The sequence below is a fragment of the Pithys albifrons genome, unplaced genomic scaffold, assembly GCF_047495875.1.
Source record: "Pithys albifrons albifrons isolate INPA30051 unplaced genomic scaffold, PitAlb_v1 scaffold_42, whole genome shotgun sequence".
Taxonomy (NCBI): Eukaryota; Metazoa; Chordata; class Aves; order Passeriformes; family Thamnophilidae; genus Pithys; species Pithys albifrons.
Window position 1 is genome coordinate 2093 of NW_027286057.1, and position 26259 is coordinate 28351.

Below are 26259 nucleotides of genomic sequence, written 5' to 3' on the forward strand. Positions count from 1 at the left end.
CCCGTGGAATGTCGCAATGCCCCTGGGGGAGGTGACAGTGCCCCTGGGGAGGTGACAGTGCCACCCGGGGGAGGTGGCAGTGCTCCTGGGGGGAGGTGACAGTGCCACCCGGGGGAGGTGGCAGTGCTCCTGGGGGAGGTGACAGTGCCACCCGGGGGAGGTGGCAGTGCCCCTGGGGGAGGTGACAGTGCCACCCGGGGGAGGTGACAGTGCCCCTGGGGAGGTGGCAGTGCCCCGGGGGAGGTGACAGTGCCACCCGGGGGAGGTGACAGTGCCCCCTGGGGAGGTGGCAGTGCCCCGGGGGAGGTGGCAGTGCCCCTGCGGGAGGTGACAGTGCCACCCGGGGGAGGTGGCAGTGCCCCTGGGGGAGGTGACAGTGCCCCGGGGGAGGTGACAGTGCCCCTGGGGAGGTGGCAGTGCCCCTGGGGGAGGTGACAGTGCCACCCGGGGGAGGTGGCAGTGCCACCCGGGGGAGGTGACAGTGCCCCCGGGGGAGGTGGCAGTGCCACCCGGATGCCCTGTGTCCCCCTGATAGCGCTGGCGGGGGGTGCCCCCCCCTGTCCCCGCGTTGGGAAACCGCCGGTGGCTTCCGGGCGGGGAGGGGACAGGGGTGACACAGGGGGGCACCCGGCGTGGCCCTGCCCTGTCCCCCCACGGTGGCCCCGTGTCCCTGTCCCCATCCCTGTCCCTGTTTGTGTCCCCACGCGCCCCGTGCCCCTCCAATGTCCCCATGGCCCCCTTTGTGTCCCCCTGTCCCCAGCTGGGTCCCCCCCATCCCCTCCCCATGTCCCCAACTCTGTCCCCAACTCTGTCCCCAACTCTGTCCCCACGTCCCCTCCCGTGTCCCCCCCTCCGGTTCCTGTCCCCCCCCCTCGTTGTCCCCGGGGTGTCCCCAGGGCGGGCACAGCCCACGCTGGGGGTGGCACTGTGGGGCCTGTCCCTGTCCCTGTCCCTGTCCCTGTCCCTGTCCCTGTCCCTGTCCCTGTCCCTGTCCCCACACCGGAGCAGGTTTGTCCTGGCACGGGGGGTGGCAGGGAGGGCACAGGTGTGTGACAGGGACGGGGGTGGCACAGAGGGGGTGACAGGGATGGGAGGGGGGGTGTGTGCCCGGGGAGGGCACACGTGTGTGCCAGGTGTGTGCCCCGGGGGGGGGATTGACTCACACGTGTGAGCAGGAGGGGCACACACGTGTGCCAGGTGTGTCCATGTGTTGGTGCCCGTGTCGGTGCCCAGGGATGGGGCTGTTGGCACACACGTGTGCAAGCAGAGAGGACGTGTGTGCCCGTGTGCCAGAGCACGTGTGTGGGCATCGGTGCACACACGTGTGCCCGGGGACTGGAGGCAGGAACATGCCTGGTCTGGGTGCCAGAGCACACGTGTGTGTGTGAACATGTGTGTGTGTGAACATTGTGTGTGAACACGTGTGTGTGAACATATGTGTGTGTGTGAACACGTGTGTGTGTGTGAACATGTGTGTGTGAACATGCGTGTGTGCGCCCAGGGTTGTGTCAGAGCACACGTGTGCCCGTGTGTTGGTGTGTTTGGGACTTGTACCAGTGCCCAAGTGTGTGCCCAGGGACCCCGAGACTGGGGCACACGTGTGTGTGTTCATGTGTGTGCTCTGACATGTGTGAGCTCTCTCACATGTGTGTTCATGTGTGTGCTGTGACATGTGTGAGCTCTCACGTGTGTGCTGTGACACGTGTGTGCTCTGACACGTGTGTGTTCATGTGTGTGCTCTGACACGTGTGTGCTCTCACGTGTGTGTGCTCTGACACGTGTGTGCTCTGACACGTGTGTGTTCATGTGTGTGCTCTGACACGTGTGTGCTCTGACACGTGTGTGCTCTGACACGTGTGTGCTCTCACATGTGTGTGCTCTGACACGTGTGTGTTCATGTGTGTGCTCTGACACGTGTGTGCTCTCACACGTGTGTGCTCTCACATGTGTGTGCTCTGACACGTGTGTGCTCTGACACGTGTGTGTTCATGTGTGTGCTCTGACACGTGTGTGCTCTGACACGTGTGTGCTCTCACACGTGTGTGCTCTGACATGTGTGTGCTCTCACACGTGTGTTCATGTGTGTGCTCTGACACGTGTGTGCTCTCACATGTGTGTGCTCTGACACGTGTGTGCTCTCACACGTGTGTCCCCCCCCGTCCCGCTCCCCCTTTCCCGCTGTCAGTGCCGGGCCCTGGGACGGAACAGGCGGAAACGGCCCCAACGGCCGCGGGGGAGGGAGGGGGGGGACATGGGGGGGGACACAGGGGGGGACAGAGGGGACAACTTCCCTCCCCTGCCACCGTCACCACAGAGGGGGACACGGGGTGACCTGAGGGGTGACAGGGGGCGAGGGGGAGGTGACAGGAGGTGACAGCGCCGAGGGACAGGGTGTGATGTGACGGCAGGTAGGGGTGACAGGCTGTGACATGGGGGGGTCACACTGGGATGGGGAGGTGACAAGGGGTGACACAGAGGGGGGTGGCAGGATGTGATGCTGGGGGGGTGACACGGGGGGTGATGGGGAGGTGACATTGGGGGTGACACGGGGGGGATGATGGGGAGAGACAGGGGGTGACACTGTGGGTGACCTGGGGTGTGACAGGGGGTGACACCAGGGGTGACCCAGGGCTGTGACAGGGGGTGACACCAGGGGTGACCCGGGGTGTGACAGGGGGTGACAGGGTGTGACAGGGGGTGTCCCCCCCGTCCAGTCACGGGTGGGACCCGTCGGTCGCTGCTTGTGCAACGTCCCTGCAATTGGGCAATGACTGGGAGGGGCTCCAAGGGGGGTGAGACACGCCCTGACCCACCCCGGGGGGGGCACCCAAGGGTGGGGACACCCAGACACCCCCCAAATGAGAAGTTGGGGGTGGTGGGGGTGCCCCCCTCAACAACCTGGGTGGGTCAGTGGGTGTCCCCCACCCCAGGGTGGGCGATAACCCCCCGATTTTGGGGCTGCAGGAGGAGACGCTGCAGCTCCGGCCATGGGGGACCCCGAGGTGAGAGGGGGGGGTCCTGGGGGGGCCTGGGGGGTCTGGGGAGGGGTAACTGGGGCACTGGAGTGGCACGGGGGGGTTTGGGCAGTGGGAATTGCGGGATCTGGGGGGCCCTGGTGGGTAAGGGGGTCATGGGGGGGGTACAGTGGGGCTGGGGAGGGTCTTGGGGATAAGCAGGTTTGGGGGGGTCTCGGGTGGTGTTTTAGGGGCAAAGGGAAGGATGGGGGGTGTTGGGATGGATTTGGAGGGTCCCAAAGGGGTCTGGAGGGGTATTGGGGTTGATTTGGGGAGTCCCAGAGGGGTCTGGAGGGGTATTGGGGTGGATTTGGGGGGTCCCAGAGGGGTCTGGGGAGGGGTATTGGAGTGGATTTGGGGGGTCCCAGAGGGGTCTGGGGGGTATTGGGGGGATTTGGGGGGTCCCAGAGGGGTCTGGGGGGTATTGGGGGGATTTGAGGGGTCCCAGAAGGGTCTGGGAGGGGTATTTGGTTGGGTTTCGGGGGATCCCAGGGGGGGTCTGGATATTGGGGTTGATTTGGGAGTCCCAGAGGCGTCTGGGGGGGCATTGGGGGGGGTCTGGGGGGTCCCAGAGGGGTCTGGGGGCGTGGAGGATCAGGGGGGTTTAGGGGCGTGGCTGCAGGACCCGGGGGGTGCAAAGGGGCGGGGCCAGGCCCCACCCTCACCAATCAGAGGCTCCTGCAGGTGCTGGGGAGGCGTGGCCCGGCTTTGGCCCCGCCCCCGGTCGAGGTGGAGGTCACGTGGCAGGAGATCCTGTCCCTCACTGAGCTGCAGGTGAGCCACGCCCATATTGGCCACGCCCATGTTGGCCACGCCCCCGTCACACCCTCCCAAGGCCACGCCCCACACCTGTATAGGCCATTGCCCAGCCTGTGCCCCCTCCATGAGCCCCCAATATCCCCCCAGTGCACCCACCCCCCTCAGACCCCTCCCTCTGCACCCCCTTCCTCCTGGGAGCCCCCCATTGTACCCCCCACTGTGCTGGCAGAGCCCCCTCCCCACACTCACTGCCCCCTGAGAGCCCCCATTGTACCCCCCACTGTGCTGGCAGAGCCCCCTCCCCACCCTCACTGCCCCCTGAGAGCCCCCACTGTGCTGGCAGAGCCCCCTCCCCACCCTCACTGCCCCGAGAGCCCCCACTGTGCTGGCAGAGCCCCCTCCCCACACTCACTGCCCCCTGAGAGCCCCCACTGTGCTGGCAGAGCCCCCTCCCCACCCTCACTGCCCCCTGAGAACCCCCATTGTACCCCCCATTGTGCTGGCAGAGCCCCCTCCCCACACTCGCTGCCCCCTGAGAGCCCCCCATTGTACCCCCCACTGTGCTGGCAGAGCCCCCTCCCCACACTCGCTGCCCCCTGAGAGCCCCCCATTGTACCCCCCACTGTGCTGGCAGAGCCCCCTCCCCACACTCGCTGCCCCCTGAGAGCCCCCCATTGTACCCCCCACTGTGCTGGCAGAGCCCCCTCCCCACCCTCACTGCCCCCTGAGAGCCCCCATTGTACCCCCTGCCCTGTGAGAAGCCCCCCCTGTACTCCCTTTGCCCCCAGAGCCCCCCACTGTGCCCCCCCTGACTCCCCTTTCTCCCCCCAGGGCCTGGATGTGCCATCGGACCCCCCAGGGGACCCCCCTTTTTACCCTGTCCCCACTCCCCCTTTCCCCCCCTGTGCCCCCCATTTCTCCCCTCCTTTTCCTTCCCCTTTCCCCACCCCTCCTTTCCCACCCCCCTTCCCTCCAGTGCTGCAGCAGCACCACAGCAGTGACAATGGGGACACCAGAGGTGGCACTGGTGGCCGTGACCAGCGCCAGGAACTGTCCCTGGCACTGCCCGTGGCACCCGAGGCCTTGGTGAACCTGCAGCACCACCACGGTGGCACAAGTGGTGACAACGGTGACAACAGTGCCCCCCGCCATGGCATTGGTGGCAATGGTGACAGTGCTCTCACTGGTGGCCACAACCAGCACCACCCGCTGTCCCTGGCACTGCCCTTGGCGCCCGAGGCCACCATGAACCTGCAGCACCGCCACGGCAGTGACACCAGTGACGGTGGCACCGGTGACAACAGCAGTACCGGTGTCACCAGTGGCCACAACTGGCACCAGACACTGTCCCTGGCACCGCCCTTGGTGCCTGAGCCCACCATGAACCTGCGGCACCATCACGGTGGCACCGACCACGGTGCCAACGGCGGCATCACCGGTGCCATCACCGTCACCGGTGCCACCGCCATCCCCGGCAGCCGTGACCGCCGCCGTGCCCTGGCGCTGGCGCTGCCCCTGGCGCCCGAGGCCATCGTGTCACTGCCCGTGGAGGACCTGAAGGCCATCCTGGCGCGGGCACGGGCGTCGGGCGCGCAGCTGGCGCTGTGCCGGGACATCCGGCGCCGCGGCAGGAACAAGGTGGCGGCCCAGCGGTGCCGGCGGCGCCGGCTCGAGGCCATCGCCGGACTGAGGGCAGAGCTGTGCCGGCTGGGCAGGGAGCGGGAGCGGCTGCTGCGGGCACGGGGACACGCACAGCGGGCACTGGGCACCCTCCGCGGGCAGCTGGAGAGGGTCACGCGGGAGGTCATGGGCGCTCTGAGCAACGGGGACACCAACAGTGTCACCCCCGCGGGGACAGCGGCGCTTGGGGACAGGGAGGGGACCCCACGGGGCACTCAGAGGGTCATGGGGGTGTTTGGGGATGGGGACCCACATGAGGAGCTGGGCAGTGTCACCCCCCAGGTGTTGGGGGCACTTGGGGACAGGGACACACACGGTGTCACCTCCCAGGTGTTGGGGGCACTCGAGGACAGGGACACACACGGTGTCACCCCCCAGGTGTTGGGGGCACTCGAGGGCAGGGACACACACGGTGTCACCTCCCAGGTGTTGGGGGCACTCGAGGACAGGGACACACACGGTGTCACCTCCCAGGTGCTGGGGGCACTCGGGGACAGGGACACACACGGTGTCACCTCCCAGGTGCTGGGAGCACTTGGGGATGGGGACACACACAGGGACCTGGGGACACTCAGTGACCAGACCCCAAACAGGGAGCTGGCCTGGGTCACACATGATGTGCTGGGGACACTTGGGGACAGGGACACACACAGGGACCTGGGCAGTGTCACCTCCCAGGTGTTGGGGGCAGTGAGGGACAGGGATGGGGACACACAAAGGGACTTGGGAAGGGTCACACAGCAGGTGCTGGGGACACTCGAGGATGTGGCCCCTGGGCCAGGGGAGTGACAGGGGCCTTGGGTGACACCCCCCCCCCCTCCACAGACCCCCAGGACACCCTTGGGAGCCCCCCCTGCACCCCCCAGCCCTGCCCTGGCTGTGGGGACACTCTGGGGACACTGTCACTGCCACCCCTGCAAACACAATAAACCTGCTCTGAAACCTCTTGTGTCTGTCCTCTCATGTCACCCTGGGGTGACACATTCCTGTCATATCCATCTCCCTCTGTCCCCCCAGGTCAAGGAGGTGTCCCCACTTTGTCACCTCCCTCACCCCAGTGACACATCCTGGTCACCCCAGGGCACCATCAACCCCTCACCTGCCCATCACCTGTCCCTGTCACCTCCAGGTGACACATGGCCCCCCTCGGGTTCCCAGACCAGGCGCCCCACCCAAGGCAGCCTCACCCAACCTGCTCCCTCCTGCTTTGGCTCCAGCCTGTCCCCTCCTGTCCCTGTGCTGTTCCTCAGTGTCCCCCCTGTCCCCTCCTATCCCTGTGCTGTTCCTCAGTGTCCCCCCTGTCCCTGTGCTGTTCCTCAGTGTCCCCTCCTGTCCCTGTGCTGTTCCTCAGTGTCCCCCCTGTCCCCTCCTGTCCCTGTGCTGTTCCTCAGTGTCCCCCCTGTCCCCTCCTGTCCCTGTGCTGTTCCTCAGTGTCCCCCCTGTCCCCTCCATCCCTGTGCTGTTCTTGTGTCCCCCTGTCCCTGTGCTGTTCCTCAGTGTCCTCCTGTCCCCTCCGCTGTTCCTCAGTGTCCCCCGTCCCTGTGCTGTTCCTCAGTGTCCCCCCTGTCCCCTCCTGTCCCTGTGCTGTTCCTCAGTGTCCCCCCTGTCCCCTCCATCCCTGTGCTGTTCTTGTGTCTCCCTGTCCCTGTGCTGTTCCTCAGTGTCCCCCCTGTCCCCTCCATCCCTGTGCTGTTCCTCAGTGTCCCCGTCCCCTCTGTCCCCTCCATGGCTGCTCCACCCTTGTCCCCAGCTCCATCCCTGTCTCCTCCATCTCCACTATTTCCCATCCTATCCCAGTGCCACTGTGTCCCTCAGTCCCACCTGTCCCAAGTCCCCACCCCATCCTGTCCCCTCCATCCTTGTCCCCATCCTGTCCCCTCCATCCTTGTCCCCATCCTGTCCGTGTCCCCCTCCCTGTCCCCACACACGGGACACAGGTACAAAAATACCCTTTTATTGAGGGCACCGGGGGGTCCCGCGGGCGCTGGGGGGGTGGGACAGTTCTGGGGGGGGTGACCCTGCCCTGGGTGTCCCCATGGCCCCCCCGTGTCCCCCCCGCTCACCTCCGCGGGCTCCAATCCCGGTGCCGGCGGCTCCTACAAAAGGGAAGGTGGGAATTAGTGGGGAGGGGGGGGGGCGGGCAAAGCCATGGGGACACTTTGGGGACACGGGGAGGAGCCAGGCTGTGATTGACAGCTGAGGTACCCAATGGGGAGGAGGGTGGTGCAGATGGGGAGATGAGCGCCCAGAAGAGAAAAAAAAAAAAAGCCTTTAAAAAATATTAAAAAATAATAATTTAAAAAAAAAAAACCAAGAGAGACATTTATTGAGCGTCCAGGGTGGGGGGTCTGGGGGTGGGCAGTACAGGACACACGGCGGGACACGGCCGGGAGCGACCCCGGCGGTGCGGGAGGCTCCGCACGGAACTACGGGGACCTGGACACGGCGACCACGGCCAGCCCCGGGGGCGGGGGCCGGGGCGGTCCCGGGGGCGGCCCGGGGGGCTCCAGGGGCGGTCCCGGGGGGCTCCAGGGGCGGTCCCGGGGGGCTCCAGGGGCGGTCCCGGGGGGCTCCAGCTCCGGCTCCAGCCCCGGCCCCGCTCCCGCCCGGCTCCGGGTCCTGGGGACGACACGGGAGGATCAGGGAGCGCCGGCCTGGAAACGGCAGAGTTAGAAGTGCTTCCCTCGCCCGGGAAAGGTCCTTTCCCAGCCCTTCCCGACCCTTTCCCAGTTTTCCAGCCCTTTTCCTGTTTTCCAGCCCTTTTCTCCAACCTCTGCCTGTTTTCCCATTTTTCTCCTAGTTTTCATCTTTTCCTTCAATCTTTTTCCAACCTTTCCATCTTTTCTCTTTTTTCTTCATCACTTTTCAGTCCTTTTCTCCTTTTTCCTAATCTTTCTTTCAAATACTTTTCTCAATCTTTTTCTTTCCTCATCTTTTTCCCATTTTTAATCTTTCCTCCCCGTTTTTTTTCCACTTCATTTTCTCAATACTCTTCCAACTTGAAATCTCTTCTCATTTTTCCTCCATCTCATCCCAAATCTTTTCTCCAGTCTTTTTGCCTGATCTTTTCCCTTTTCTCCAACCTTTGTCCCATATTTAGGTCACAAACTGGCCCATTTATTAATCTTTCCCCCATCATTTTCCAACCTTTATTGCCCCCACATTTTTTTTTCCATTTTCCCTGACATTTCCCCAAACGTTTTCCCACTTTTGCCCCACTTTTCTCTCACTATTTTCTTCCAACCTTTTTTTTTAACCTGTTAATTTCCTCCCCAACCATTTAATTTCCTTTCCCCTTTTTTCTCCCCCCTTTCCCCTTTTCCCTTTTCCCCCCTTTTCCCCTCACCTGGCCATTAAAACCTCCTCCCTCCTCCGTAGCTGCCGCCACTGGAGCTGCCGTAGCCACCTGGGGACCAAAGGAGGACAATTCAGGGACCTCCAGACATTTGGGGACACTTTGGGCTCCCCTCTCAGGACTCACCATCCCTGTAGGGCCCAGAGCTGCCCCCTCCAGGCTGAACCCCCCAAAGCTGCCCCCCCAGGACACTTCAGGGTCCCACCCAGGACATTCTGGGGACCCTCCAGGATATTTTTGGGCTCCCCCCATTCCATCACCCAATAGGGACCCTCCCAAAGCTGCCCCCCACCCCCACCCCAGCCCCCCCAGGACATTGTGAGGTCCCCTGAGGTGATTTTTGGGGTCTGTATTCCCCATCACCACCCCTGCAGGGCCCTGAGATGCCCCTCCAGATTCCCCCAAGGTATTTGAGGGTCCCCCCCACTCACTGCCCCCCAGGGTATGTGAGAGCCCCCCACTCACCGCCCCCGTAGGGCCCCGAGCTGCCCCTCCAGGGTATTTGAGGGTCCCTCCCACCCACTCAGTGCCCCTGTAGAGCCCCTCCTGACCCCCCAGGGTATGTGAGAGCCCCCCACTCACCGCCCCCGTAGGGCCCCGAGCTGCCCCTCCAGGGTATTTTAGGGTCCCTCCCACCCACTCAGTGCCCCTGTAGAGCCCCTCCTGACCCCCCAGGGTATGTGAGAGCCCCCCACTCACCGCCCCCGTAGGGCCCCGAGCTGCGCCCCCCGAAGCTGCCGCCCTTCATGGGCCCGAAACTGGAGGCCTGGTTGTTGTAGCTGCCGAAGTCGTTGTAGCTGCCCCCGCCCCCAAAATTGCTGCCTGGAGGGGGAAACAGGGTCAGGGGGGCACCCCAGGGATGGGGAGGAATGGGGGGCACCCCAGGGATTGGCTGAGTAGGGGGGCACCCAGAGTGTTGGGGGAGACACAGGAGATCAGGGCTACCAAGGGCTGGGGGTGGCCCAAGGCCTGGGAGAGGTTTAACAGGAGTGGTTTAACTGGGAGCCCAGAGGGATGGGAGGGGTTTAACCAGGAGTGGCTTAACTGGGAGCCCAGAGGGGTGGGAGGGGTTTAACCAGGAGTGGTTCAACTGGGAGCCCAGAGGCCTGGGTGAGGTGTAACTGGGAGCTCTGGAGTGGTTTAACTGGGAGCCCAGAGGCTTGGGAGGGGTTTAAGCAGGAATGGTTTAAGTGGGAGCCCAGAGGGGTGCGAGGGGTTTAACCAGGAGTGGCTTAACTGGGAGCCCCGAGGGGTGGGAGAGGTTTAACCAGGAGTGGCTTAACTGGGAGCCCCGAGGGGTGGGAGGGGTTTAACCAGGAGTGGTTTAACTGGGAGCCCCGAGGGGTGCGAGGGGTTTAACCAGGAGTGGCTTAACTGGGAGCCCCGAGGCCTGGGAGGGGTTTAACCAGGAGTTCTGGGGTGGTTTAACTGGGAGCCCAGAGGGGTGGGAGGGGTTTAACCAGGAGTTCTGGGGTGGTTTAACTGGGAGCCCCGAGGCCTGGGAGAGGCTGAACCGGGTGCAGCTCTAACCGGCGGTGCCCCCCAGCCCCTGGGGGTGCCCCGGCAGTGCCAGGGGGTCCCACCTGAGCCCGCCTCGCCCAGCCCGTTGCGCACGGCCAGCGCTGGCCCCCGGGCCGGTCTCCGCCCGCCGCTGCCGCCGCCGAAGCCACCGCCGTTGTTGTAGCCGTCGTAGGAGCCGCTGCCGCCGTAGCCGCGGTTACCCCCCGAGTAGCCGGGGCCGCCGCCGCCCCCGTAACCTGCACGTGGGGGGACGGGGGTCAGGGGGGCCCAGGAGAGCCCACCCAGGGGGTCCTGGGGGATCCCAAGGGCTGATGGGTCCCAGTAGATCCCAGTGGGTCCCTCTATGTCTCAGTAGCTCCCAGTGGGACTCAGTAAGTCCCAGTAGATCCCAGTGGGTTCCCACAGAGCCCAGTGGGGCCCAATGGGTCCCAGTAGATCCCAGTGGGTCCCTTTATGTCTCAGTGGGTCTCACTGGGTCTCAGTAGCTCCCAGTGGGACTCAGTAAGTCCCAGTAGATCCCAGTGGATCCCTACAGAGCCCAGTGGGTCTCCATGAGTCCCAGTAGATCCTGGTGGGTCCCCACAGAGCCCAGTGGGCCCCAATGGGTCCCAGTAGATCCCAGTGGGTCCCTCCATGTCTCAGTGGGTCTCAGTAGCTCCCAGTGGGACTCAGTAAGTCCTAGTAGATCCCAATGGGTCCCCCCATGTCCCAGTGGGTTTTGGTGGTTCCCAGGGGGTCTCAATAGCTCCCAGTGGGACTCAGCAAGTCCCAGTGGATCCTGGTGGGTCCCTCTATGTCCCAGTGGGTCCCACCAGGTTCTAGTAGGGCCTGGTGAGCCCCAGTAGGTTCTAGTGGTTCCCAGGGGGTCCCAGTAGCTCCCAGTGGGCCTTTTAAGTCCCAGTGGATCCTGGTAGATCCCAATGGGTCCCCATGGGTCCTAATTGCCCCCAGTGGCTCTCAGCAGGTCCCAGTTGGTGTCGGGAGGGTCCCCCCTCACTCACCACGGCCACCGAAGTTGCCGCCGCGGTTGAAGTTGTCGTTCCCGCCGAATCCACCTCCGCGGCCACCGCCGAAGTTCCCGGAGCCGCTGCGGCCTAAGAGGGGAGGGGGCGGCGGGGGGGGGGGCACAGCCTTTAGGCACAGCACAGGCAGCGCGTGCAGCCACAGTTGGGGCTGGGGGCCAGGCCGGGGCGCGGGCGGGGGGCTCACCTCGCTGGCTGGCAGAGGCACTCGCCATCTCCTGCTTGGACAGCGCCTTGCGCACCTCGCAGTTGTGCCCGTTCACCGTGTGGTACTTCTGGACTGTGGGGGGGGCACAGTGAGGGCTCAGGGGGAGCTCCAGCTCTGGGCTGCTCTCCAGAGTCCACCCTGGCCCTCCATGGCCGTTCCATCCTGCCCCCTCCATTTCCCATCCTGTCCCAGTGCCTGTGTGTCCCTCACCTCACTCCATCTGTCGCATGTTCTCAACCCAATCCTGTTCCTACCTTGACTGCTCCACCCCTCAATCCTTCTCCCCATCTTGTCCCTGTCCCCTCCATCTCCCCAGCCTGCCCCTTCCTGTTCCCATCCTGTCCCTTCCCTGGCTGTTTTCTGCCCTCCATCCTTCTCCTCATCCTGCCCCTGTCTTGCCCATTCCTGTTCCCATCCTGTCCCTTCCCTGGCTGTTTTCTCCCCTCCATCCTCCTCCCCATCCTGCCCCTGTGTCTTGTCCATTCCTGTCCTTTCCCTGGCTATTTTCTCCCCTCCATCCTTCTCCCCATCCTGCCCCTGTCTTGCCCATTCCTGTTCCCATCCTGTCCCTTCCCTGGCTGTTTTCTCCCCATCCTGCCCCTGTCTTGTCCCTTCCTGTTCCCATCCTGTCCCTTCTGTTCCCTTCATCCTGTCCCTGTCTCCATCTCATTCCTTCCTGTCCCTGCTCCCTCCCACTCCTGTGCCATCCTTATCTCCACCCTGTCCCCTCCTTGGCCCCCCAGGGTGTGGCACAGGGGGGTGCACAGACCCCCCCAGGACTCACTGACAATCTTGTCCACCGAGTCGTGGTCGTCGAAGGTGACGAAGGCGAAGCCGCGTTTTTTGCCGCTGCCGCGGTCGGTCATGATCTCGATGACCTCGATCTTGCCGTACTGCCCAAAATAGTCCCGCAGGTGATGCTCCTCTGTGTCCTCCTTGATGCCCCCCACGAAGATCTTCTTCACTGTCAGGTGGGCACCTGGTCGCTGTGAGTCCTGGCATGGGGGAAATCATGGAATGGGACAGGTGGGAAAAGGCTCCGGGAGTGCTGGGTCTGACCCGGCACCACTGAGGACATCCCAGGACATGGAGGGCACTGGGGCTTAGGGGAGCCCAGGGAGGTGTCCCCAGGGTTTTGGGGAGCCCAAGGAGGTGTCCCCAGGGTTTAATAGAGCTCAGGGAGGTGTCCCCAGAGTTTAATGGAGCTCAGGGAGGGGTTCCCAGGGTTTAATGGAGCCCAAGGAGGTGTCCCCAGGGTTTAATGGAGCCCAAGGAGGTGTCCCCAGGGTTTAATGGAGCCCAAGGAGGTGTCCCCAGGGTTTAATGGAGCCCAAGGAGGTGTCCCCAGGGTTTAATGAAGCTCAGGGAGGTGTCTCCAGGGTTTAGTGGAGCTCAGGGAGGTGTCCCCAGGGTTTAATTAAGCTCAGGGAGGTGACCCCAGGATTGTGGTGACCCCAGACCCCATTCTCCAGGCCTGCCCCCACCTGAGCTCCCAGTGTCCCCCCCACTGGGGTTCAAGGGCCCCCCAGCTCTCAGACCCTTTCCCTGCAGTGAAGTTTGATCCCCAAGAAGTCCCAGCCTTTCCCCCCACCAGAAGCCCCCAGTTCCCTGTACATCTCAGTGTCCCCTCCATGGGGGTCCCACACTCCCCCCTCACCCCAAGCCCCCAGTCAGGGGTCCCAGCCCCTCACTCACCTCTCTGGACACAGCCCAGCCCCTCCAGCCCCTCACTCACCTCTCTGGACACAGCTAAGCCCCCCCAGCCCCTCACTCACCTCTCTGGACACGGCCCAGCCCCCCCAGCCCCTCACTCACCTCTCTGGACACAGCCCAGCCCCTCCAGCCCCTCACTCACCTCTCTGGACACGGCCCAGCCCCTCACTCACCTCTCTGGACACAGCCCAGCCCCTCCAGCCCCTCACTCACCTCTCTGGACACAGCCCAGCCCCTCACTCACCTCTCTGGACACAGCTAAGCCCCCCCAGCCCCTCACTCACCTCTCTGGACACAGCTAAGCCCCCCCAGCCCCTCACTCACCTCTCTGGACACGGCCCTCTTGGGCTCCACCACCCTCCCGTCCACCTTGTGTGGCCGCGCGTTCATGGCCGCATCGACCTCCTCCACCGACGAGTAGGTGACGAAGCCAAAGCCCCGCGAGCGCTTCGTGTTGGGGTCCCGCATCACCTGGGGGGGCACGGCACGTCAGGGACACCAGGGGACAGGGACAGGGCACAACAGGGGCAGGGGACAGGGACAGGGGCACAGCACGTCAGGGACAGCAGGGGACAGGGACAGGGGACAGGGGTACGGCACGTCAGGGACAGCAGGGGACAGGGACAGGGGACAGGGACAGGGGCACAGCACGTCAGGGACAGCAGGGGACAGGGACAGGGGACAGGGGTACGGCACGTCAGGGACAGCAGGGGACAGGGACAGGGGACAGGGACAGGGGTACGGCACGTCAGGGATAGGGAACAGCAGGGGACAGGGGACAGGGACAGGGACGGAGGTATGGCACATCAGGGACAGGGCCAGGGGCAGCAGGGGACAGGGACAGGGGCACAGCACGTCAGAAATAGGGAACAGCAGGGGACAGGGGCACATCAGGAATAGGGGCAGGGGACAGGAGAGGGACACGGGACAGGAGCAGGGGACAGGGACACAGCACATCAGAGATAGGGGCAGGGGACAGGGGCACAGGGGAGGGACACAGGACAGGTGACAGCAGGGGGCACAGGGGAGGGGACAGGGGACAGAGGCAGGGGACAGCCAGGGGCACAGCACGTCAGGGACAGGGGCACAGGGGAGGGACACAGGGCAGGGGACAGCAGGGGGCACAGGGGAGGGGACAGGGGAGGGCATAGGAAGACGGGACATGTACAAGGCATATGGACACAGATGAGGGGACAGGGAAGGGACAAGAAACAAGACACAGGTGAGGGAATATGGACAGGGACACAGGAGAGAAGATGTGTCCAGGTGAGGGAAGACACAGCCAAGGGAGAGGGGACAGGAGAGGGGACCTGGACAGGTAATGCAGGTGAGGAGACACAGACACACACACAGACAGAGATGAGGGGAAACAGCCAGAAGGAACAGGGGAGGGAACATTTACAGGGCAGTGAAGGGAGTCACACACAGCTAAAGGGGAGGAGATTGCAGGTCCAAGGGGAATCTGGGGGTCCCAGGGCTGTGACTGTGGTCTGGATGAGGTTGGGGCACCCCAGGATGTGGTTTGGGGTCTCACCACACACTCAATCACAGGGTCCTGGGGAGGTTTGGGGGTCTGTGGGTGGGTTTGGGTGTCCCAGGTGGGTCTGGGGGTCTCAGAGTGTGTTTGGAGTCTCAGGGTGGGTTTTGGGGGGGTCTCAGGGTGGGTCTGGGTGTCCCAGGTGTGTTTCGGGGTCTCAGGGTGGGTTTGAGTGTCCGTGGTAGGTCTGGGGGTCTCAGGGTGGTTTTGGGTGTCCCAGGTGGGTCTGGGGGGGTCTCAGGGGCTCGAGGGTCTCACCACACAGTCGGTCAGGGTGTCCCTGGTAGGTCTGGGGGTCTCAGGGTGGGTTTGGGGTCTCAGGGCGGGTCTGGGGGGGGGTCTCAGGGTGGGTTTGGGTGTCCCAGTTGGGTCTGGGGCTCTCAGGGTGGGTCTGGGGGGGGTCTCAGGGTGGGTTTCGGTGCCCCAGGTGGGTCTGGGGGGGTCTCAGGGTGGGTTTGGGTGTCCATGGCAGGTCTGGGGGTCTCAGGGTGGGTTTGGGTGTCCCAGGTGGGTCTGGGGCTCTCAGGGTGGGTCTGGGGGGGTCTCAGGGTGGGTTTGGGTGCCCCAGGGTCTCACCACACAGTCGGTCAGGGTGTCCCTGGTAGGTCTGGGGGGGTCTCAGGGTGGGTTTCGGTGCCCCAGGTGGGTCTGGGGGGGTCTCAGGGTGGGTCTGGGGGGTCTCAGGGTGGGTTTGGGTGCCCCAGATGGGTCTGGGGGGTCTCAGGGGCCCGAGGGTCTCACCACACAGTCGGTCAGGGTGTGTTTGGGGTCTCAGGGTGGGTCTGGGTGCCCCAGATGGGTCTGGGGGGTCTCAGGGGCCCGAGGGTCTCACCACACAGTCGGTCAGGGTGTGTTTGGGGTCTCAGGGTGGGTCTGGGGTCTCAGGGTGGGTTTGGGTGCCCCAGGTGGGTCTGGGGCTCTCAGGGTGGGTTTCAGTGCCCCAGGTGGGTCTGGGGCTCTCAGGGTGGGTCTCAGGGTGGGTTTGGGTGTCCATGGCAGGTCTGGGGGTCTCAGGGTGGGTTTCGGTGCCCCAGGTGGGTCTGGGGCTCTCAGGGGGGCCTCAGGGGGGGTCTCAGGGGCCCGAGGGTCTCACCACACAGTCGGTCAGGGTCCCCCACTGCTCGAAGTGGCTGCGCAGACTCTCATCTGTGGTTTCAAAGCTGAGGCCGCCGATGAAAAGCTTCCGGAGCTGCTCCGGCTCCTTCGGGGACTGGGGGTGGGTTTGGGGAGCCAGGGGGTCAATGGGGGGGCTGGACCCCTCTGAACCCCAACTGGAGACACTCCAACCCCCCCAAACCTCTGACCTGGGATCCCTGGGACCCCCAATGCTCCAGGAAGGTCCTGACACCCCAAAGTGCCTCCTCATTCCCCATTTTGGGGCCCACCACATCCCAAGTCCCATCTGGGGGGGCACCTTCTCCCTAAGGTACCCCAGATCCCCCCAGCCCCTGTTCTTGGAGCCCCCCAATCCCTATTTTTGGGGCCAACCAGGTCCCTGAGTATACACAGACTTCCTGCCTGGGAGGCCCCCAGCCCCTGAGCCCCCCCAGCCCCATCCCTGGTCCCAGAGAGACCCCCAAGTTCCTGCAGACCCTGGAGGGGCACCTTGGACTCACAAGAATCCTCATGTCTCCCTCAGACCCCATTTTTGGGGCCCACCAGCCCCTCTTTTTGGAGCCTCCCTATTTTTGGGCTCTACCAGGCTCCTGAGTCCACTCAACCCCCACCCCTGGGGGCCACCTTGGCCTCAAAGGGACCCCTCAAGACTCCTTTATTTTTGGGACCCACCAGGCCCCTGAGTCTCCCCAGCCCCCATTTTTGGGGCTGCCCAAACCCCCAAGTCCCCCAGGCCCAATTCAAGGCCCCTCCAGGCCCCAGAGCACCCCCAGTGCCTATTTCTGAAGCCCCCCAAGCCTTTAGTCCCCCAGACCCTATTTTTGGAGCCCCCAAACTCTATTTTTGGGTCCCACAACCCCTTGAACCCCCCAGCCCCATCCCTGGGGGCCTGCCCTGATCCCAACAGGACCCCCAGCCCCGATTTTGGGGCCCAAACCCCCCTTGAATCCCCCACCCCTTAATTTCGGGACCCCCCAGGCTCTCAAGTCCCTTCACCCCCCAAGCCCCTCCTTTTGGACCCCCACCCCTATTTTAGAGCCCATCACCTCCAGCCTTCCCCAACCCCTATTTCAGGACCCCGACACCCCCTCAAACCTCCCACCAAACCCCCCTTTCTGTAGCCCCCCCTCCCCAGCCCTTGATTTTTGGGACCCCCCCGCAATCCCTCTCGACACAAAGAACGCGCACGTGGCCCGCGGGCGGGCGCGGGAGGAGCGCTCGGTGTCTCACGGCGATGATGGAGCGGTGGGGGGGGTCTCTCTTCGTGTGGGTTTGGGGGGTGACCCTCCCCCTTTTCCCTTCTCCATCCCCCCCCCCCAAGACCCCCCCACCCCACCCCACGGCGCCTGCGCAGTGGCAGCGCGGCGGGGGCCGGCCCGGCGCGCGCATGCGCGGTGCGAACCCGCGGGGCCCGCGCGGCGCCGCTGAGGGGAAGGGGGGGGGGGGGGGGTTGATCCATCCCGGGAACGGCGCGGGGGGAGCGGCGGGAAAAGGGGGCGCAGAGTCTGACCTCGGCCTTGGCCATGGCGGCGGCGGCGGCGGCGGCGCGGGGCGGGCGGGGCGGGGCGGGCGGGCGGGCGGCGGCGGCGGGCGATGCTCCCTCTGCGAGGGCCGACACGGGAAAGGGGCCGAGCGCTGCGCGCGCCGCCGCCTCACCCGCCGCCCCCGCCGCCGGACACGCCCCCCGCGCCGCGCCATTGGCCGCGCCGCGCCCCCGCACCCGCTCCCATTGGACGACGCCTCTCACCGCCTCGTTCCTATTGGCCGCAGCGCCGCGCCCCGCCCGCACCCCGCGCGCTGGTTGGTTGAGCTCAACCCAGTCCCGCCCTCGCTGCGCGCTGATTGGGTGACGGCACTTCCACCACGCCCCGCTCTGCTTTTCCCGCTCCGGCCCGGAGACTCCTCTGGGTGGCGCTCCCATTGGTTGGATCCGAGAAGGGCCCGCCCCCCGGACCGCGCTGATTGGCTCGGCGCGCGGGCGGGCCGCGCTGATTGGCCGGCGGGGCTGTCGCTCCAGCGCGGGCCGGCGGCGGGCCCAGCGCGGCGCGGAGAGCGCGGCGGGAGCAGCAGCGGCGGCGGCGGCGGCGGCGGGGAGGCCGCGGGGCCCCGGCGGCGGCGAGCACGGGCCGGCCGCCCGCCCGCCTCAAGGTGCGCCTGCGCAGCGCCCGCGGGGAGTTGAGGGGAGGAGGAGGGGGGCGGGCGCATGCGCGGGAGCGAGGCCGGCGGCGCCTGCGCGCTGCGGGCGGTTTTGGCGGGCGGAGCGCGGAGCGGCGGCGGCTCCTGGCAGGGGCGGCCAGACCGCGGCGGACGGGCCGGCGCCGGAGCCGCTCCCAGCGCAGGTACCGGCGGCGGCCGCGGCGGCGGCGGATGAATGGGCGGTAGCGCGGAGGCGGGGCCTGGCGCGGTGATGGGCAGGCGCGGCGGCCAATGGCGGCGCGGCGGCTCTCGGAGTGACGGCCGCGCCAGCCAATAAGGTCTGGGTGGGGGCGGAGCCGCGCTCGGAGTGACGGCTGTGTTGACCAATAGCGGCGGCGAAGGGGCGGGGCGACTCGCGGAGTGGCGGCCGCGCCGGCCAATGGCCGCGGGGCGGGGCGGTGGCGAGCGGCAGGGCGCTCGGCCAATCAGCGGCGGCGCGCGCGGCGGCGCTGGCCAATGGCGTGCGGGGGCGCGCTCTTGGCCCCGCCCCCGGGCCGGGACTCCCCTCAGGGCCCCCCCCGGACCCCTCAAATCTTAAACCCCTTAAAGCGCCGCTTTTCGCCCCAAAACGCCACCAATTCCCCTCAAAACGCCTCCAGTTCCCCTCAAAACGCCGCGTTCTTACCCCAAACCGGCGGGTTTTGCCTCAAAACTGATTTAATTTTTTTTTGCAAAACTGATTTTTTTTTCTTTTTGCCTTAAAACTGATTTTTTGGCCTCAGAACAGCCTCTTTTTCCCCGAAACCGGCGGGTTTTCCCTCAGAGCCGCCGGGTTTGGCCTCCGAGCGGCGCTTCGGCCTCGCGGCGGCTCCTTCTCTTTGTTCCCTCAGGATTCCCGGGCCGGGAGGGGCCCTGCCCAAATCCCGCCTTTTCCGCCAAAATCCGCCTTTTTCCAACCAAAATCCGCCTTTTTCCACCCCAAATCCCCCTTTTTCAACCAAAATCCGCCTTTTTCCAACCAAAATCCGCCTTTTTCCAGCCAAAATCCGCATTTTTTTCAACCAAAATCCTCCTTTTTCCAACCAAAATCCTCCTTTTCCAACCCAAATCCGCGGGTTTCTATCCAAAATCCGCCTTTTTCCACCCAAACCCGCCTCTTTTTCACTCAAAATCTGCATTTTTTTAAACCCAAAACTGCCCTTTTCACACCCAAACCTGCCCCTTTTTCACCCGAAATTCACCTTTTTTTACCCCAAACTGCCCCTTTTTTTAACCTCAAACTGCCCCTTTTTTACCCCAAACTGCCCCTTTTTTACCCACAAATGCCCCTTTTTTACCCCCAAATGCCCCTTTTTTAGCCCAAACTGCCCCTTTTTTACCCACAAATGCCCCTTTTTAACCCCAAACTGCCCCTTTTTTACCCCAAAATCCCCTTTTTTACCCCCAAATGCCCCTTTTTTACCCCAAAATGCCCCTTTTTTACCCGAAACTGCCCCTTTTTTACCCCAAAATGCCCCTTTTTTACCCCAAACTGCCCCTTTTTTACCCCCAAATGCCCCTTTTTTACCCCCAAATGCCCCTTTTTTCCCCCAAACTGCCCCTTTTTTAGCCCAAACTGCCCCTTTTTTAGCCCAAACTGCCCCTTTTTTACCCCAAAATGCCCCTTTTTTAGCCCAAACTGCCCCTTTTTTACCCGAAATTGCCCCTTTTAACCCCAAACTGCCCCTTTTTTACCCCAAAATCCCCTTTTTTACCCCAAACTGCCCCTTTTTTCCTCCCCAAACTTCCCGTTCCCGCCCAAATCCGTTGCTGGGAATTCCTGCCTGGAATCCCTCGGGAGATGCCCCAGGAATGTGGAGAATGAGGAATTTTGGGCTCCATCCTGTTTTTTAAGGCTGAATTTTTTTTTTAAAAAAAAAGAAACGACCCAAATCCAAGATTTGGGAACACCCAAACTGGGACTTTTTGCCTTAAAACCCGTTTTATTTTAACCCCTTTTTTTCCCCTCCCATTTTTAAGCTTTTAACCCAAATCCCATTTTTGTGTCCCCAAATCCCTCCCCACTTTTTGGGCTTTTATCCCAAATTCCATTTCTTTGTACCTAAATCCTCATTTTTGGGGGGTTTTAGCCCAAATTGTGTATTTTCCTGCCTAATTCTCCTGGAATTTTGGCTTTTTATCCCAAATTCCCTTTCCCTCTCCCCATTTTTGCCATTTCCCTGTTCCCAAACCCTCCTTTTTTAGGGGGTTTATCCCAAATTCCCCCTTTCCAGACCTGTTAATTCCAATTCCCTCAGGAATTCCCTCACCCATTTGGGGTCCCAAGTGCCCATTTGGGGTCCCAGGTGCCCATTTAGGGGTCCCAGGTGCCTTTTTGGGGGTCCCAAGTGCCCGTTTGGGGGTCCCAAGTGCCCATTTGGTGTTCCAAGTGCCCATTTGGGGGTCCCAAGTGCCCTTTTGGGGTCCCAGGTGCCCATTTGGGGGTCTCAGGTGCGCCCCCCCGAGGATCCTGTGCCCCATTTGGGGGTCCCATGTGCCCGTTTGGGGTCCCAGGTGCCCATTTGGGGTCCCAGGTGCCCATTTGGGGGTCCCATGTGCCCGTTTGGGGTCCCGGGTTTCCCATTTGGGGGTCTCAGGTGCCCACCCGAGGGTTCTGTGCCCCATTTGGGGGTCCCATGTGCCCGTTTGGGGTCCCAGGTGCCTGTTTGGGGGTCCCAGGTGCCCATTTGGGGTCCCAGGTGCCCATTTAGGGGTCTCAAATGCCCTATTGGGGGTCCCAGGTGCCCATTTGGGGGTCCCATGTGCCCATTTGGGGTCCCGGGTTTCCCGTTTGGGGGGTCTCAGGTGCCCCCCCGAGGGTCCTGTGCCCCATTTGGGGGTCCCAGGTGCCCATTTGGGGTCCCAGGTGCCCATTTAGAGGTCTCAGGTGCCCCATTTGGGGTTCCAGGTGCCCATTTTGGGGTCCCAGATGCCCTATTGGGGTCCCAGGTGCCCATTTGGGGGTCTCAGGTGCCCCATTTGGGGTTCCAGGTGCCCCATTTGGGCTCCCAGGTGCCCATTTGGGGTCCCAGGTGCTCATTTGGGGGTCTCAGGTGCCCCATTTGGGGTTCCAGGTGCCCATTTTGGGGTCCCAGGTGCCCATTTGGGGTTCCAGGTGCCCCATTTGGGGTCCCAGGTGCCCGTTTGGGGTCCCCGTGCCCCCCCGGGGGTCCCGTGCCCCCCTGAGGGTCCGTGCCCCGTTTGGGGGTCCCTGTGCCCCCCTGAGGGTCTGTGCCCCCCTGAGGGTCCGTGCCCCATTTGGGGATCCCGTGCCCCCCTGAGGGTCCCCGTGCCCCCCCGGGGGTCCCGTGCCCCCCTGAGGGTCCGTGCCCGCAGGAGCCGCGGGCGCTGCGCTATGGGCAGGAGGAGCCGGCGGGCAGCCGACAGCTCGTCCTCGGGAGACGAGGAGGAATATGTGGTGGAAAAGGTGCTGGATCGGCGCGTGGTGAGGGGCCAGGCCGAGTACCTGCTCAAGTGGAAGGGCTTCTCTGAGTGAGTGACACCTGGGGACACACCTGGGGACACCCCTGGGACAGGGGACACGCCTGGGGACACACCTGGGACAGGGGACACACCTGGGGACACACCCAGGACAGGGGACACACCTGGGGACACACCCGGGACAGGGGACACAGCACTGGGGGTGAGGGGCCAGGCTGAGTACCTGCTCAAGTGGAAGGGCTTCTCTGAGTGAGTGACACCTGGGGACACACCTGGGACAGGGGACACGCCTGGGGACACACCCGGGACAGGGGACACAGCACTGGGGTGAGGGGCCAGGCCGAGTACCTGCTCAAGTGGAAGGGCTTCTCTGAGTGAGTGACACCTGGGGACACACCTGGGGACAGGGGACATGCCTGGGGACACACCTGGGACAGGGGGACACGCCTGGGACAGGGGACACGCCTGGGGACACACCTGGGACAGGGGACACGCCTGGGGACACACCCGGGACAGGGGACACACCTGGGGACAGGGGACACAGCACTGGGAGTGAGGGGCCAGGCTGAGTACCTGCTCAAGTGGAAGGGCTTCTCTGAGTGAGTGACATCTGGGGACACACCTGGGGACACCCCTGGGACAGGGGACACGTCTGGGGACACACCTGGGACTGGGGACACACCTGGGGACACGCCTGGGGACACACCTGGGACAGGGGACACAGCACTGGGGGTGAGGGGCCAGGCCGAGTACCTGCTCAAGTGGAAGGGCTTCTCTGAGTGAGTGACATCTGGGGACACACCTGGGGACAGGGGACACACCTGGGGACACACCTGGGACAGGGGACACGCCTGGGGACACACCTGGGACAGGGGACACACCTGGGGACACGCCTGGGACAGGGGGACAACTGGGGACACACCTGGGGACAGGGGACACAGCACTGGGGTGAGGGGCCAGGCCGAGTACCTGCTCAAGTGGAAGAGCTTCTCTGAGTGAGTGACACCTGGGGACAGGGGACACGCCTGGGGACACACCTGGGACAGGGGGACACGCCTGGGACAGGGGACACGCCTGGGGACACACCTGGGACAGGGGACACGCCTGGGGACACACCCAGGACAGGGGACACAGCACTGGGGTGAGGAGCCGGGCCAAGTACCTGCTCAAGTGGAAGGGCTTCTCCGAGTGAGTGACACCTGGGGACACGCCTGGGGACACACCTGGGACAGGGGACATGCCTGGGGACACGCCTGGGACTGGGGACACACCTGGAGACAGGGACACCAAGATGGGGGCAACAGCCTGAGTACCTGCTCAAGTGCTGAGTGAGTGACATTGGGGACATGTGGGACAGGGAACAGGGGTGGGGACACTGCAGGGACCCCAGTGTGGGACAGGGACAGTGGGGACAGGGGACAAAAGACAGGGACATGGGGACAGGGGACACAGAACTTGAGGGGCGGAGGCAGTGCCCCCCAGGTGACCCCAGGGTGTGACAGGGACACAATCCCAGGGCAGGGGGACCCCGGGGGGACTCTGGGGTGCCACAAGGTGCCCCCCGGCTGACCCCAGGGTGTGACAGGGACCCAGTGCCAGGGCAGGGGGACACGGGGATCCCGGGGGGACTCTGGGGTGCCACAAGGTGCCCCCCGGGTGACCCCAGGGTGTGACAGGGACCCAGTGCCAGGGCAGGGGGACACGGGGACCCCGGGGGGACTCTGGGGTGCCACAAGGTGCCCCCCGGGTGACCCCGCACTGTGCCAGGGAACACAACACGTGGGAGCCCGAGAAGAACCTGGACTGCCCCGAGCTGATCTCGCAGTTCCTGCGCAAGGACCGCAGGATGAGGGACGGGGACACGGGGACACGGCCCCGGGAGCGCCCCGAGGGCGCCAAGAGGAAGGGGCTGCCCGGCAACGGCAGCGGCAGCGACGACGGCAGGGCCAAGAAGAAGAGGGAGGTGAGGAGGGGACAGGGACAGGGGGAGGGCATGGGGACGTGGGGCTGGGGACACAGGGGTGGGGACATGGGGATGGGGACACAGGGGTGGGGACATGGGGCTGGGGATGTGGGCCTGGGGACACAGGGATGGGGACACAGGGGTGGGGACACAGGGGTGGGGACATGGGGCTGGGGATGTGGGCCTGGGGACACAGGGATGGGGATGTGGGACTGGGGACATGGAGCTGGGGACTGGGATGAGAACATGGGGATGGGGACATGAGGCTGGGGACATGGGGAGCAAATGGGGACACAGGGATGGGGATGTGGGGCTGGGGACGTGGGACTGGGGACACAGGGCTGGGGACATGGGGACAGGGATGGACACAGTTGCCCAGGGATGGGGACACTCCTGCTGTGCCACCACACTGGGGACTGGCACCAGACTGGGCAGCATGTCCCCAACCCTGTGACCTCCAACCACTACAACGCGGGGCTGTGCCCCCTTCCCTGCCCCCTCGCACCCCCAAACCCCCCCTGTACCCCCAAACACCCCATTCCCCCCAAACCCCAGAGCAACGACATCGCCCGCGGGTTCGAGCGGGGGCTGGAGCCCGAGAAGATCATCGGGGCCACCGACTCCTGTGGGGACCTCATGTTCCTCATGAAGTGGTGAGGCCACCCTGCATGTCCCCCACCCATGGGTGCCCCTGACCCCCCTCCTTGTGTCTGTGTCCCCTTCCAGCCCCACTTTGTGCCTGTGCCTCCCCCATTACCTCTGTGCCCCCCATCTTTGTCCCCTCTTTATCTCCGTGCCCCCTTTCCCTCTGTGTCCCCCCCCCTTTATCTCTGTCCCCCCATCTCTGTCCCCTCCATTTATCTCTGCTCCCCCCCGTTTATCTCTGTCCCCCCCATCTCTGTCCCCCCTATTTCCCTCTGTGCCCCCTTTCCCTCTGACCCCCCCCCACTTACCTCTGACCCTCCATTTCTCTCTGTGCCCCCATCTCTGTCCCCCCCTTTCCCTTTGTGCCCCCTCTCCCTCTGTCCCCCCCCCTTTCCCTCTGTCCCCCCACCTTCCCTCTGTGCCCCCTTTCCCTTTGTGCCCTCTTTCCCTCTATCCCCCCCCCTTTCCCTCTGTCCCTCCCCCTTCCCCTCTGTCCCTCCCCCTTCCCCTCTGTCCCTCCCCCTTTCCCTCTGTCCCCTTCCCCTTCCCCTCTATGCCCCTTTCCCCTCTGTGCCCCCTTTCCCTCGGTGCCCCCCATTTCCCTCTGTGCCCCCTTCCCCTCTGTGCCCCCTTCCCCTCTGTGCCCCCTTTCCCTCTGTGCCCCCTTCCCCTCGGTGCCCCCCATTTCCCTCCTCCTGGTGCCCCCCAGGAAGGACACAGACGAGGCCGACCTGGTGCTGGCAAAGGAGGCCAATCTCAAGTGTCCCCAGATCGTCATCGCGTTCTACGAGGAGCGGCTGACGTGGCACGCGTACCCCGAGGAGCCCGAGCCCAAGGAGCGGGACCCCCCCCGCAGCTAAGCCCCCCCCCTGTACATAGCCCCCCACAGCCCCCCAGTGTCCCCAGGGCCGCCCTGAGTGTCCCCAGGGCCGCTCTGTGTGTCCCCAGGGCCACTCTGTGTGTCCCCAAGGGCCGCTCTGTGTGTCCCAAGGGCCACTCTGTGTGTCCCCATGGCCACTCTGTGTGTCCCCAAGGGCCGCTCTGTCCCCAGGGCCACTCTGTGTGTCCCCAGGGCCACTCTGTGTGTCCCCAAGGGCCGCTCTGTCCCCAGGGCCACTCTGTGTGTCCCCAGGGCCGCCCTGAGTGTCCCCAGGGCCGCCCTGTGTGTCCCCAGGGCCGCCCTGTGTGTCCCCAGGGCCGCCCTGTGTGTCCCCAGGGCCGCTCTGTGTGTCCCCAAGGGCCACTGTGTGTGTCCCAAGGGCCACTCTGTGTGTCCCCAAGGGCCGCTCTGTCCCCAGGGCCACTCTGTGTGTCCCCAGGGCCGCTCTGTGTGTCCCCAGGGCCACTCTGTGTGTCCCCAAGGGCCGCTCTGTGTGTCCCAAGGGCCACTCTGTGTGTCCCCATGGCCACTCTGTGTGTCCCCAAGGGCCGCTCTGTCCCCAGGGCCACTCTGTGTGTCCCCAGGGCCACTCTGTGTGTCCCCAAGGGCCACTGTGTGTCCCCAGGGCCGCTCTGTCCCCAAGGGCCACTCTGTGTGTCCCCAAGGGCCGCTGTGTCCCCAAGGGCCACTCTGTGTGTCCCCAGGGCCGCTCTGTGTGTCCCCAAGGGCCACTCTGTGTGTCCCCAGGGCCGCTCTGTCCCCAAGGGCCACTCTGTGTGTCCCCAGGGCCACTCTGTGTGTCCCCAGGGCCGCTCTGTCCCCAAGGGCCACTCTGTGTGTCCCCAAGGGCCGCTCTGTCCCCAAGGGCCACTCTGTGTGTCCCCAAGGGCCGCTCTGTGTGTGGCCCCTGCCCCACAGCCCCTCCTTGGGGACAAGGGGAGGTGCTGCCCTAAAGGGGGGTCCCTCCTCTCTGGGGGGGCTAAAGGGGGGGGTCCCCACTGTTACAGCACCCCCTTCCCTCAGGATGGGGTTGGGGGGTTTGGTGTTTTTCTAAAGTCAGTGTTTCTAGGTGGGGACCCCCTGGGGTGTCCCCGTGTTGTCCCCCCCGTGTCCCCCCCGTGTTCTTTCCACCCCCCCAGTATTTGCTTCCAATAAACGGTCACTTTTCAGGAGCTGCTGCTTTGGATGGGGGGGGCAAATGGGAACCCCCCAGTGTGGCCCAGGATGGTT

General features: G+C 64.5%; 3 protein-coding genes across 4 annotated transcripts; 2 read left to right on the top strand and 1 right to left on the bottom strand.

The window, feature by feature from the left end:
- Window positions 1-928: 928 nt before the first annotated feature.
- Window positions 929-8126, top strand: NFE2 (nuclear factor, erythroid 2). The gene is made up of 6 exons (XM_071581770.1): window positions 929-1008; window positions 2965-3002; window positions 3699-3788; window positions 4605-5927; window positions 6471-6582; window positions 7816-8126. The coding sequence occupies exons 2-6, from the start codon at window positions 2988-2990 to the stop codon at window positions 8124-8126; spliced, it is 1851 nt and encodes a 616-aa protein (XP_071437871.1). The 5' UTR covers window positions 929-1008; window positions 2965-2987.
- HNRNPA1 (heterogeneous nuclear ribonucleoprotein A1) lies at window positions 8021-17537 on the bottom strand. Its single transcript, XM_071581793.1, has 10 exons — window positions 17436-17537; window positions 15903-16019; window positions 13597-13743; window positions 12344-12554; window positions 11539-11631; window positions 11331-11423; window positions 10392-10565; window positions 9508-9630; window positions 8800-8859; window positions 8021-8107 (listed from the first exon to the last, which is right to left on the bottom strand). The coding sequence occupies exons 1-9, from the start codon at window positions 17448-17450 to the stop codon at window positions 8807-8809; spliced, it is 1026 nt and encodes a 341-aa protein (XP_071437894.1). The 5' UTR covers window positions 17451-17537; the 3' UTR covers window positions 8021-8107; window positions 8800-8806.
- Window positions 17538-17934: 397 nt separating this feature from the next.
- CBX5 (chromobox 5) lies at window positions 17935-26201 on the top strand. Of its 2 annotated transcripts, none has more exons than XM_071581808.1 (5): window positions 17935-18073; window positions 21437-21592; window positions 23309-23504; window positions 24060-24157; window positions 24859-26201. In XM_071581808.1, the coding sequence occupies exons 2-5, from the start codon at window positions 21456-21458 to the stop codon at window positions 25007-25009; spliced, it is 582 nt and encodes a 193-aa protein (XP_071437909.1). In that variant the 5' UTR covers window positions 17935-18073; window positions 21437-21455; the 3' UTR covers window positions 25010-26201. The 2 variants fall into 2 exon arrangements, with proteins under 2 accessions (XP_071437909.1, XP_071437910.1); XM_071581809.1 differs by lacking the exon at window positions 17935-18073 and adding an exon at window positions 18119-18264.
- The last annotated feature ends 58 nt before the right edge of the window (window positions 26202-26259 follow it).